Below are 13043 nucleotides of genomic sequence, written 5' to 3'. Positions count from 1 at the left end.
AAATTGGTCCAGTTTTGGAGGAGAAAATAGTAGAATACGAACCCTCAATTTTGTCAATTTAAAACACGTTTTAACTGGTCGAAGCGCAACTGTCGCATTCACTCAATATATATATTGATATATTGTCGCATTCACTCAATATGTACATACACTCAATATATATATCGAAGAAAGGAACGGTAACAAAATTAAGGTTTCGGGTGTACAGCCCTCTTAAGAGTTCAATATATATTTTTTTTATTAATGAAACTAATAAAATGTATGCATTTGGTGTAACGAATTTGTCAAATATCAGGCCTCTCCACAATTTAAACGTGAAATCAGAGTACATCTATGCATTAAGGGGGACCACTAGTGTGACATTTTGAAAAAAATCGTTTTTTTTTTGCACATTTCGATAGTCCATACCTTTAAAAATAACATACTAAATTTTCAAGTGCAAATCTCGAATAGTTTTTGAGTTACAGCCATCCGAAGAGCAGCTGACGTCGGTCCGAAAGTTACGTTAGCGTACGGATCATAACGCAGTTATTGTTCGGGTTCTGTCAGCCAGAAAAGTCATTAAAAAAGGGTCGTACCTTCATACCTGGCTGTTTTGGAGATGTTAGACTTTGGCACATTTAAACTCTCTTCCAGTGTTATTGTGACCGTTATAGTGTCAACATCGTACAAAATTTGAGCAAAAATGAGTTCTCAGTATTCAAAACAAAAGGGTTCCCATGTTGATCCCACTCGTAGATCAACTTCTAAAAAACGAAAATTTTCGGCGAATCAACATACATGTGAACAGTCCACCGCAAATACCAGTACGTCAGCTGACAAACTTTTACACAATAAGGACGAAGAAATTGTGATTGATCCAACGCACGGTTATAGTATTCTCCAGTTTATTTCTGTTTTTTCTGCAATAAGTAATTTAGTGATGTGCAAAACTTGTGAAAAAAAAATTACGTTCAATCAAGCAAGTCCGCGAGGCTTAGGATTCAAAATTGCTGTAATATGTGAATGCGGCGTTTCGTACATCAATTCCGGGCCTATGATTGGTAATGCATTTGAAATAAATAGACGCATAGTGGCTGTGATGCGACTTTTAGGTATCGGAATAAACGGAGTGAATCTTTTTTGTGGTTTGATGGATCTAATACGTAAATTCCATACTCAAACTTTCAGTGGATGCTTTGCGAATTTATGGACATCAGCAGAATCAATTTGTAAATTTAGTATGCAAAGAGCTGTAGAAGAAGAGAAAAAGTTGACACTGGAAGAAGAAGACTCCGAGACAAATTTGACGGTATCTGGAGATGGCACGTGAAAGAAACGTGGCCACACTTCACGGTCTGGCGTAGTAACTCTTGTTGGAAAGTTTAGTAAGAAGATCATCGACTCGTGTGTCAAGTCAACTTACTGTCAGAGTTGTGTTTTATGGGAAAAGAAAAAAGTCGACGATTCTGAGGGTTACGAAGAATGGCTCTCACATCATGATGATTGCGACAAAAATCACGAAGGATCAGCATCTAAAATGGAAGTTGACAGTATAAAAGATATGTTTGGTCGCTCAATTGATAATTACGGGGTGAAATATACGCGGTATATTGGCGATGGTGATAGTGCCACTTACAAAGGATTATTGGATTTGAATCCATATGATGTACCAATAAAAAAACTCGAGTGCTATTTACATGTAAAGAAACGAATGGGATCACGATGCCGTAGTTTGAAGAACACTGATAAGACCTTAGGAGGAAAAAGCAAAGATACATACAAATTAACTATGAAATTAATTAATAAACTCCAAATCTATTACGGCTTAGCGATCATGAGACATCAAGATAACGTGGATGAAATGTATAAAGCAATCTGGGCTACATTTTATCATTTGAGTTCGACCGATAAAAATTGTAATCACGAATACTGTCCGGAAGGCGTAGAAAGCTGGTGCGCTTATCGCTGTGCGAAAGCTAAACAATTGGACATGACCGAGTTCAAACACGACTACGTTCCACTTGATCCAAAGGTTCAAAATGCTCTGAAACCAATATTTGAAGACTTGAGTCGGTGTGATTTACTCGAAAGATGTCTGGGTAATAATACTCAGAACAATAACGATAGTTATAATGGCTGGCTTTGGCACTTTGCTCCGAAACACCTCCACAGTGGTCTCAAAACGATAGAGTTATCAAATTATTTTGCTACATCAATATTTAATGACGGTTATTCATCAATTTTAAAAATGTTCAATGTAATGGGAATTATAATTGGACCTGCAGCGAACGATTATGCCGTTGACAAAGATGATACGAGGCTACGAATGGCAGATCATCGTCAACAGGCTGCTTCGAAAGAGGGCCGATTAGCTCGAAGAAAAGCTTTAGCAGCCCAACAGCTGTCTTTCGAAGAAGAGGAAGGTGCACTGTATGGGCCTGGAATAGCAGATTAACAGTAGGTATGATATTTCTTGATTTATAACCACGAAATCAGTAACTTAAACTTCAAACGCGTTTTTCTCGAAACTACATTTTTCAAATTTGCTGCAGTTGTAACTCGAGAATGAATCATCCGATCGATTTGATTTTTTTTCAGCTTCTTTTATATATGTTTCCGCGTGCCATGAACCTCCAGTTTTCCGATTGAATAAAAAATGTAATTTTGGCAGGCCAAAAATCAACAAATTTATGCGCGAAATTTGATTTTTTTTTTTGATCGAGGTTCATGGTACGGCATATACATATCTTCTAGTTTAATAAACTTTTTGAATTTTTTGATTTCAGGCACTGTGAAGGTCGCTATCATTGCAGCAGTGGGGGTACTTTTTTTTTGGAGCCTTGGGAGATTACGTATAACTCGCTGAATTTTTAATTTTTTTGTCTAAAAACTTTTATTATGTATTTAGTATATATCTATAAATATATCCATAAAACGATAAAACATTCCATCTAGTAGTTTTTTTTATTTTAATTCCCAAAAATCACCTTTTTTTCGCGCGGTCACACTAGTGGTCCCCCTTAAATTACAATTATTAAAAGGCATACAAAAACACGTCAAATACATTGATCTCAAATAAATACTAAATTACATTTTGCACTATTTTATTAATTCAATAAAGTATACATAGATAAGTGCAAAAAGGCACCATTGTTCAAGCGAGTCAAAAAATAAATAAATTCAAGAATTCAGTAATTCAATTTGTGACGTTGATTAATCATCTATAATTAAGCCCACAGATGCAACACGTTCAATAAAACAAATATAGTAATCTCAATTAAATTAAATTTAAGACAACTATATTGTACGACAGTAAAAATGATCAAACTCGATTAATAATAAAAAATAAATTATAACACAAATTATTATGTACAATATAAAATATGAAAAACATTTAATTATATAATTGTACAAGTAATACAATATATCACACATTTTAAATACACATTCGAAGTAGACATTGTATTGTGAAAAATATCAACCAACAAACACAATGAGATTCATTTTACATATCAGCTATTTATAAATTATAATAATATTAGAAAAAGAACTATATTTTAAATGCAACATATTTTTGGTCATATAAATAATTACAATTCTAGTGATCATTGTATTATAATACTATGTATATTTATATATAGAAATTTCAATAAAGTGGAAATAAGTGTGAGGCATTAGCCAATACGAAATATTAATATTTGAAAACTGATTGAAATGCAGTGGAATTAAATCGTCGTCTAAATATATTTTTAATTTAAAAGCATAATTAAGATTCAAATGTTCATCGATTTACTTTATGTGGGCACATTGTGCATTAGTAGATAAAAGTTTCATATTATATAAACATATTTCTTATAACATACATATATTTTGATAGGCAATGTATCAATATATGTATGTATGTATATATTTATTCATTTAATATATCGACAATTAAACAATTCATATTTCTTAGCATTAATCAATTGGAAAATTCCATTTGCCCTAGGTATGTAGATGTTCTTTAAATAATAAATATTTATGAAACATTCAGTTTCAAAAGCTATCTATGTTGTTTCAAAGCAAACGTTCACAAAGGTTCACTGTAAAAAGCTTGTTCACTGAAAGCAGGCAAATTAATACACATGTGTGTGTATTTTTTTTTTTACTTTTTCTTATGCACGCTCGGTGAAGTTGATTGAAAAACAGAAGATGCAGACATTAAATTATCTATATATTGGGCCAATACTTGATTTTCCGATTTCAATTTAAGGTTTTCTTCTTTTACAGAATCCACTCGTTGAGACAAATCTATAAAATAAATTAACAAACCAAAATTAATGCAATACATTGCAGCATTTATTAAAAAATAATTAATATTTATCCCAACGGTGAGAATATATACATATATGTACATACAAAATAAAATTATATGAATGAAAATTATTGGTTTCAAATTAACAGGTGCTCTATTTATAGGCGTTACATTTGATACTGAACCAAAAAATGAATAATATTTAATTAAAATAATTTACAATTACCATCAAGTGTGTTCTGCAATTCGAGGACTTGAGTGATAAGTCTGGCTTTTTCTTCCTGTTCGTCAGCATTGATATCGGTATCGAGGCTATGTGGACCCACGAGACCTGGACTGGACGAGCCGTTGGTATACGAGCTGGGGATGGAATCGGTAGACCTTCCATGATTTAGACTGTTGTCGTTAGGCTCGTCGGTAATGATCACCTGAGGATCGTCATCTGCCAGAGGAATATTCTCATCTTGCATATTACTGCCAATTAAAGACATTTTTGATAGCGATGTGTCACAAAGGAGAGCTTGTGGCAAACAACTGTCAGACGGATTTTAGTCTTAGTTCTGCAAATTGTAGTCCATTATCATTTTTTATTTATTTTAACATTTTAAAATCTACCTACTTATAATTTAGTATGTATTTTAAATATACATACTACAAATCTATTTTCTATCCTTGTACCGTTTATTTTTCAATACGAATTGAAGGGGGTCTTTGGAAGATTCTCTACCTTCAGCATAGTGAAATAAACATAGTAAGTAAGCATAGTAAGTAAACGCTACAGTCATCTGCCATGCTAAAATCATTGGCTACTAAAATTTTCAAGCTAAAACGCAATAGACCCTCTTCATTGACAAAATCTGCGTGCATAAAAAGATGTTTGTAAGGATGAAATGTAATGTTTCATCACGGTGGAATATTTCGCGACTCGATTATGGTGAAGCTTTATGGTGAACTCGTATGTATTTAAGTCAGATTGGTGGCGCGAGTGAGTCGTTGAAACGTGTCTTATGAAACGTATGAATCCATCGATATATAATGTATACATGCACATTCATTCGTCAAAAATGCTATTATAAAAATGATTCCAAAGTAGCAAAAAAAAGTGGTCGGTTTTTTTTTTGCTAGTTTGCGGTTTATTTTTAACTATGAGCCTTTCAAACCCCCGCGCCATATTTTAGGTCGACAAATTTTTATGGAAGAGTCTATTTATACATTCTATATCGATGTATGAATCTCTACAAAATTACAATATATTGGGTATTTTTCTGTACCATCCCAATCTCAGACGTCCGGGTTCCAATAACTAAAAAAAAAAAACCAGGAATAAGTTCTTAAACTCCGAACGCAGTAGACAACAGTGCGCTGCAGCGACGCAGTGCAGCACATCAAAGTTGGTATAAAACACTAGTTTATCAGCATCCAACACCAGTGAGCATCAGGAACTCAAACTGCTCACTCCTCCGATGTCGAGCAATTATCTACGTCACCGTACATACAAATACACCTGTATTAAATTGAGCAATAAAGATCCTCTTCCAAACAAACACAACCACGTATTTCCATGGGCAGGGACACGCTCTACATACCACTTATTCCCGCACATTCCTAAAGGTCTAAGCTTAAGCTTTAGTATATTAAAAAGCTTTCCTTTATTTTGGAATTCGATTCAGATTACAACTGTTTTTGAGAAAAGTTTCCTTCCACTTTTTTCTTTTTTGGTCGAAGCCATTCCGCTTATTTCGTCAACGATATACTATTAAATGAAATGTTTAAAATGGGTCTACGTGACGAGACAGAATGTTAAACGACAGAAAACGCAAATATCGGAAGGCAAAGATCGAAAATCGAAAGATCTTAAGTCGAAAGATCAAAAAAAAAAAAATAGTGCATGGTCAACGGTACATACTCACTTAATTTGCGAAGGAACATGTTTTTCCTCCCGTATTCTGCGTACGCACATTAATACGGGAGGAAAATCCTGTTCCTCTTGTTCCTGTTGTATCCTGCTCACGCAAATTAAGTGAGTATGTACCGTTTACCATGCACCATTTTTTTTTTATCTTTCGACTTAAGATCTTTCGATTTTCGATCTTTGCCTTCCAATATTTGCGTTTTCTGTCGTTTAACATTCTGTCTCGTCACGGAGACCGGCTTAAAATATATTTATTTATTACAATCAATGTACACTCGTCATTACAGATTGCTCCATTGCGACGAGTATACGATAACGGTCAGAATACAACAATACATAGAATACAATCAGAATAAATATAATATAATAATTAATGAAATACAGAAATAATAATCATAGAGACATCTATGGATTATTTTAGATTTTGTGCACAATTATTATTACAATTTGTATACACATAATAAACACGAAATTATAGAGACGTCTATAGATTTCAGATAACTGTGCATAATTTCTACAAATTATACACACATATTTGTGACAGGAAATGATCTATCACCAACTTTCAGGAACCGTTTCAACAATGATCAGATAAAATTGACAAACTCGGATAGAGAAACGATCGATTTGGAGTCACAAAACCCCCAAATCTAATCAGCAGTTTGACGACTCGAACCATTGTTATCAGTGGTGCTAAATAAATATATACGCTACCATTAAGCCAAACTGCTGCATATGTATGTAAATCAGGAGAGAATATGTACGATGTAACGCGACGTTATCCCGAGTGTCCCTTCAGTTGGTAGCGATAGTAATACTTAGGGTGGCACCCGTGACTTTACCGCGCCAACGAGCCTGCTCATCTCGAGCGCTTCGAGATTAACTCTCTTACCCGCCAACCGCCGCCGAGGAAGGATCTCTCCTGTGCACGTCTCCCGAGGAGACGGGGCCCAGAGATCCGCCATCGTGCTGAAGAACCACTGTGAGGTCGAGTGCAGCATCACTCCCTCTCAAGAGTTCCAGCCAACGTCCTCGTATTGCTCACGCCGTTTCCGGAGAAGCGTCAGACGTGAGAGGACCGCAGAGCCAGCTGTCCCGACCACGAGGAAGCTGTTATCAACGAGACGAGTTGCAGTCGGGAACTTCCCCGACTATTTAGACTGGCCGCGCACTAGGCAGCCAATCTAACATACGGTGGCTCATTGGAGCCCGCGCACTAGGCAGCTAAGAATTCCTGGCTGCGGCAGCCAATAGATCGCGTACGATTGCACGGCAGCCAGAGCCTGCAAGGTAGAATGTTTGTGGCTGCCTTCAGTCTCCGCGCACTTGACGTAGCAGCCAGAAGTTTTACGCCGCGGATAGCGAATAGAATCCCAGAGACTGTGTGACCTTTCAAGGATTATCTGTAACGGATTAAATCGTAAGGCAATATGGGATATGTCTTCAGAAGAATATAGTGATCGAGATGTGAAAAGACGAAGATGGTAGGAAATCACAAATACAAAGTGTGAGGAAAGCTTGGTTTTATTAATCTTACATATATGTTTACCATCGATGGCACCAATGCAATTGGGAAAATTTGCATTTTTATTGAAACCATTTGCTATCTCAATCCATCTTTCTCCATTCAATTCTGGAAACGCTGTTTGTTTGAATGAATGAATCCAAAATCTTCTCTTTGCTTTGCGTTTCTTACGAAACAAGAGGTAAAGAATTATTTCTTCTACGCTTGACGGAAAGGTGACTACTGGCCGTCGACTCTGGCTGCCGAAACTGGCTGCTCAATATTTTGGCTGCGGCAGCCTGGCTGCCTAGTGCACGGCCAGCCTTAAACTGTATCCCAAGGTTAGTTCACGTTTCCCTATAACCCGACCCTGGAAGAGCGACGACGTTATCCGCCCTCTGGATCTCCCACCGCGAGATCAGTCTAAGCGCGCGAAAAAACCGTTCGTTATAACAATAATTAGCAATTAGTGTCTGCCCTTGACGCGTAACGTTGGCAGTAGCATGCAAACAGACAGTAGACAGTAGGCGTTGGTAGGCGTGTATAAGTCCATCAGTCATCGGCCGCTGTCAGAGTGCAGTGCTGAGTGTGGGTGTGGTGTGTCGTGTGGAGTGGAGTGGGTTGGATTGGATTGGATTGAGGCGGGTTAGCCGGGTAGTACGAACGGGGCGAACCGAGAGAGAGTCAACGTGGGTTGCGCGGCGAGTTGCGGACGGACGAGGAACATCCCCGGGAGCGGAAGCGGAAGCGGAAGCGAAAGCCGTCGCATCGCGTGACCAGACGACATGGCGCTTCAGCAACCCACCACCGAACGCTCGCCCACCACCGAACCGGTCACCGACTACTACGACATCTCCGACACTGTACTCGGCCTCGGCATCAACGGAAAGGTAACTCCGACTCCTACTCTTGTGACCAAATACAGCTCGTCCACCCTTCGAAGGTTATAGAGCAAAGTGACCGTCGAATCGTTTCGTACTGCATCCACATATTGGTTGCTTATAACATCTATATAGGATCTTCGTATATATACAAAATTGAACTACTGTTTGTTCCCTGTACTTCTAGCTGTGATGAACTTCATCATTGATTCAAACTGTTGTGACATTTGGTAATGTATTGAAAAAGTTCTATATATTATAGGTAATATTAAGATTCGACTCTACGTGATAAATAGGTCAAGAAAATCGGTGAGAATATATTATTTATATTGAGATTATTATTTTTCATGTCGCACAGAACAAAAAAAAATGTTTGATGTCATACCGTTTAAGCATTTTCTTATCGTATTTTTTTGCCAACTCTTTTTTTGACGAATCAAAATTGATGATTCATAATAACGCATTTAATATTGACTTTTTCTGTCATTGTTCGTAAATCGTATTTTCTTTTTTTTTTTAAATAAAGGCTTATTATGTACAATTGGCGTCATTGACTTGCATAGATCAGTCCAAACTATATATATATATATATATATATATATATATATATATATATATATATATATATATATATATATATATATATATATATATATCCAAATAGATGCTTTTGCCTTCTGACTGAGGAATTAGTTTGTGTGGAATTAGATTTAGCCTATGGTTGATAAGCGGTATACCACCACTAAGTCAGGATTATTGATTATTATTGCTACTGTTTTGATTTGATGCTAATATACGAGTAAATGAGTATTGAGTATGAATTTTTGTATCATCCAAAAAGTGTTTTCAAATATTATAATAAAAGAAAAAAAACCCTGCAATAGTAAATACATATGTATGCATGTTAAATTGTTTGAATTTGAATTGAATTCTGTTAACCGTTTACCCGCGGCCGTCTTCTATGGAATCTTTGGGCGACAAGTCTGTAGCACGGCTGTCTTCCATAGAATTTCTGAACTTTGCACGGGATTTTGAGCCTTATATGCGCCTATTTCAACTGTTTTAAGGTTCAAAATTGGTTGAATATATTACTGAGAGTTGAATGCCATCTATTCAATTTGCTTAAAATTCATATATACCAGTCAAAATTAGTTTTTTGTGTAACCATACTGAAACCTCGTTTATGTGACGTCACGTCTGTTGAACAATGGCTACGATACGTCTCAACTGTATGAAGAATGATTATTTGACAATTGAGCCAAAACTACGAGATATATTATGTATTTTATTATTTAAAATAATACTTTATGTGTTAATTAACATATCTGGTTACTTGAGTAAATATTAAAATCTGTATTTAAGGTCGAAAATTCGATTGCCAAATTCGCGAAATAGGTGCCACCGCGTACAGGGCTTGTTCGCTATATTTATTGCCGCGGGCAAAGGGTTAAACATGAAAACACTTGTGATTCACTGTTTTTCTATATATAAACATTGCATACAAACTGTTGACTAATTAACTAATTGATACTATTTTTTTAATTTGGGAAAAATAAATTGCAGTGGAGTAATTATATTGTATGTATATTATATAAATGTATATAGAGCTGGCTAATAGTATATCTCGTCAGTGTTAATATATTGATTATATAAATTCATACTTGTTTGATTGTATACATAATGATCCATGTTTATCGTAGGTGGTGCAATGCGTCGAAAGAAGAACCGGAATTAAACGAGCTCTGAAAGTGTTACGTGACAGTACAAAAGCCAGACGCGAAGTCGATTTACACTGGAGAGCCAGCGGTTGTATTCACATTGTAGCCGTACGTTAAAAATTAAATTACACCACGTCGTACATATGTATAATATATTGTTATCAGCAACTTTAAAATACTTGCTTATCTTTGTATGTAATATTGCCGGTTGTTAGATCGTTGATGTGTTTGATAACACTTATGGCGGGCATAGGTGTTTGCTCGTCGTCATGGAGTGCATGGAGGGCGGAGAGTTGTTCCAAAGGATTCAAGATCATCAGGACGGGGCGTTCACAGAGAGGCAAGCTGCCGAGGTATCAAATTCGATTTTAAAAAATTAACATTGTGGTTTTGTAATGAATGTCTTTGTCGAAGTGTTATTATTATTATGGAAATTAGATTCTCATGTTCCTTTGTCGTTTCTTGATATTGATTCAAAATTGCCGTTGCATGCGTTTTAATTGGTGTTTGCGATTTTCATTGTGAATATTCTCGTAATAATTACAGATAATGCATTCGATTTGTGTGGCCGTGAGATACTTGCATGAGTCCAATATCGCTCATCGTGACATCAAACCTGAAAACCTTTTGTACACTACTGCCTATCCGAACGCTGTGCTCAAACTTACAGATTTCGGTTTCGCCAAGGAGACGCACAATGCCGCAGAAACACTTCAAACTCCATGTTATACGCCTTATTATGTGGCACCGGAGGTGTTCATCGAGAAATATTCAGATTTTTTCTTTAATCATTGTTAATAATATGAATTGACATTTGCTTTTTTTTTCTGTGTAGGTTTTGGGACCTGATAAATACGACAAGTCGTGCGATATTTGGTCTTTAGGGGTCGTTATGTACATATTACTTTGTGGATTTCCACCTTTCTATTCGAATCACGGTCTCGCTATTTCACCAGGAATGAAGAAGGTTTGTCTTTTGATATTTTCAATGGAAACATTACCATTAAATTACTGTTTTTACAAAGCTCTTTTATGTTTAACGGTCTTCCGATCGTTTTGAAACTTGGCCATTTTGCACAATTTGGCCAACGATGGAAATTTCAATCGATTTTTATAGTTTGATGGTGAAGAATAATCGTAATAAACACTTTTAAATTTTTGAAGACGGTGAAGTTTTATAGGTAGTAACCTTATATGTTTGACTTTCCGCCACACACTCGTCTTGTCAGATTTTAATTGCTTAAACCAGTGGGTCAGTGGTAAACAAGTGGTTCGATCGAACCCCAGGGGTTCGGTGAGTCAGTCTCAGGGGCTCGGCGGAAGTCGAGACACACACCCGAATCATATGATTCGGGTGCCAATTAAGAAGGATTCCAATTAAGAAGGGTTCGGTGAATGCGCATACGAAACTGGTGGGGTTCAGTACTTCCAACAAGGTTAAGAACCACTGGCTTAAACCCTTATAACTTTATCGTTTTCACACTATATCTTATAAAATTTGCATTATAGGTTCTCATTATCACTCATATATATTTTTACTTCACTAATAGGTTATATAATGAATGTTAAAATGTTCATATTATCATTTTGATATATGTACATACATACATATGTACGTGTTACGGACAAATTTGAATACTAATATTATTTTTTCGAGAATCAAAATTATCGTTCACTGTCAAACCTATGATAAAATATCAAGGATAAGGGTGAGTTTTGCCCTAGATCGCGACAATATATGTGGATTAGGCGTGCTAGCGTTTTTTTCACAAGTGAAAAACTATCTAAAAAAAAATTATGTACCGCATACCTTCCTGTGTCTTTATTATTTCAACAGACACTTGTAAAAAGTTTTTAATATAATTTTATGGACTCAATTATATTAAAATGAGAAAATATTTCATTTCATATGATTTTGTGTTAAATCATTTCCACTCAATTGGTGTAAAGCTTAATTCAAATGTGTGTCAAATGCTCATTAACACGCATATTAAGTATAGGAAATTCAATTACAAGTATATATGTATTGTATATAGTATTTTCCTTAGCGATTTTGACTTTTACAAGTAATATAAAGCGTAATGTAATTTTCTTGCAGAGGATTCGGTTAGGCCAGTACGATTTTCCGGATCCTGAGTGGTTGGACGTTTCAAAAGAAGCTAAAAATTTGATCAAAGGCATGCTTTCGGTGAACCCGTCTGAGCGATTAAGCATACAACAGGTGATGACTAGCAGATGGGTGAGTGCACATCGTCAAGTGCCACAGACGCCTCTGTGCACGGGGCGTCTTTTGCGAGAGGGCGGTGATACATGGGTCGAAGTGCAGGATGAGATGACTCGTTCTCTTGCCACAATGCGAGTTGACTATGATCAGGTATTTCTTAAATAAGAGATGGTTTCAGGTAATATATTAAATAAGAGATGGTTTCGTGTGAATTGTTATTTACTTTGACATTTTGTTCTAGGTACAAATTAAGACATTGGACCAAAGCAATAACGCTTTGCTGAATAAGAGAAAAAATAAAGCCACCGCATAACTAACAAAATGTCTTCATTATATTAACAATATACGAAATTCCCAGACTGGCTCCCGACTTATCGAAGCAGGGGTTTCTAATTGTTGCGGTCCACATTCAACTTGAATGTCAGTACATGTGTATGCACGTCGATATGTTCAAAATGTATGAGTGTATTTTTGATGATATTAGTTTTGTGAATGGTGCAATAATGTTTTGGTTGTGTTTACTTTCAT

The 13043-nt window shown here is 36.1% G+C and overlaps 3 protein-coding genes across 3 annotated transcripts; 2 read left to right on the top strand and 1 right to left on the bottom strand.

The window, feature by feature from the left end:
• Positions 1-1131: 1131 nt before the first annotated feature.
• Positions 1132-2931, top strand: LOC143921359 (uncharacterized). Its single transcript, XM_077444610.1, has 2 exons — positions 1132-2443; positions 2769-2931. Exon 1 carries the CDS (start codon positions 1520-1522, stop codon positions 2435-2437), a length of 918 nt encoding a protein of 305 aa, XP_077300736.1. The 5' UTR covers positions 1132-1519; the 3' UTR covers positions 2438-2443; positions 2769-2931.
• Positions 2932-3071: 140 nt separating this feature from the next.
• Positions 3072-4805, bottom strand: LOC143921264 (short coiled-coil protein B). Its single transcript, XM_077444476.1, has 2 exons — positions 4503-4805; positions 3072-4272 (listed from the first exon to the last, which is right to left on the bottom strand). The coding sequence occupies exons 1-2, from the start codon at positions 4765-4767 to the stop codon at positions 4127-4129; spliced, it is 411 nt and encodes a 136-aa protein (XP_077300602.1). The 5' UTR covers positions 4768-4805; the 3' UTR covers positions 3072-4126.
• Positions 4806-8246: 3441 nt separating this feature from the next.
• Positions 8247-12911, top strand: MAPk-Ak2 (MAP kinase-activated protein kinase 2). Its single transcript, XM_077443956.1, has 7 exons — positions 8247-8582; positions 10274-10399; positions 10507-10644; positions 10838-11044; positions 11127-11258; positions 12390-12665; positions 12757-12911. Exons 1-7 carry the CDS (start codon positions 8478-8480, stop codon positions 12826-12828), a joined length of 1056 nt encoding a protein of 351 aa, XP_077300082.1. The 5' UTR covers positions 8247-8477; the 3' UTR covers positions 12829-12911.
• The last annotated feature ends 132 nt before the right edge of the window (positions 12912-13043 follow it).

Source organism: Arctopsyche grandis, chromosome 13 (genome assembly GCF_051622035.1).
Source record: "Arctopsyche grandis isolate Sample6627 chromosome 13, ASM5162203v2, whole genome shotgun sequence".
In the NCBI taxonomy this organism is placed as follows: domain Eukaryota; kingdom Metazoa; phylum Arthropoda; class Insecta; order Trichoptera; family Hydropsychidae; genus Arctopsyche; species Arctopsyche grandis.
This window is presented reverse-complemented; position numbering and strand designations above follow the sequence as displayed.

Bases quoted from the DNA above. Each gene is read 5' to 3' on its own strand.
- LOC143921264 (XM_077444476.1), bottom strand. From the start codon at position 4,767: ATGTCTTTAATTGGCAGTAATATGCAAGATGAGAATATTCCTCTGGCA. The intron at 4,273-4,502 runs GTAATTGTAAAT...TTTATTTTATAG, and splicing joins ATTGCAGAACACACTTGATG to ATTTGTCTCAACGAGTGGAT.
- MAPk-Ak2 (XM_077443956.1), top strand. From the start codon at position 8,478: ATGGCGCTTCAGCAACCCACCACCGAACGCTCGCCCACCACCGAACCG. The intron at 10,400-10,506 runs GTACGTTAAAAA...GCCGGTTGTTAG, and splicing joins GTTGTATTCACATTGTAGCC to ATCGTTGATGTGTTTGATAA. The intron at 11,259-12,389 runs GTTTGTCTTTTG...ATTTTCTTGCAG, and splicing joins TTTCACCAGGAATGAAGAAG to AGGATTCGGTTAGGCCAGTA.
- LOC143921359 (XM_077444610.1), top strand. From the start codon at position 1,520: ATGGAAGTTGACAGTATAAAAGATATGTTTGGTCGCTCAATTGATAAT.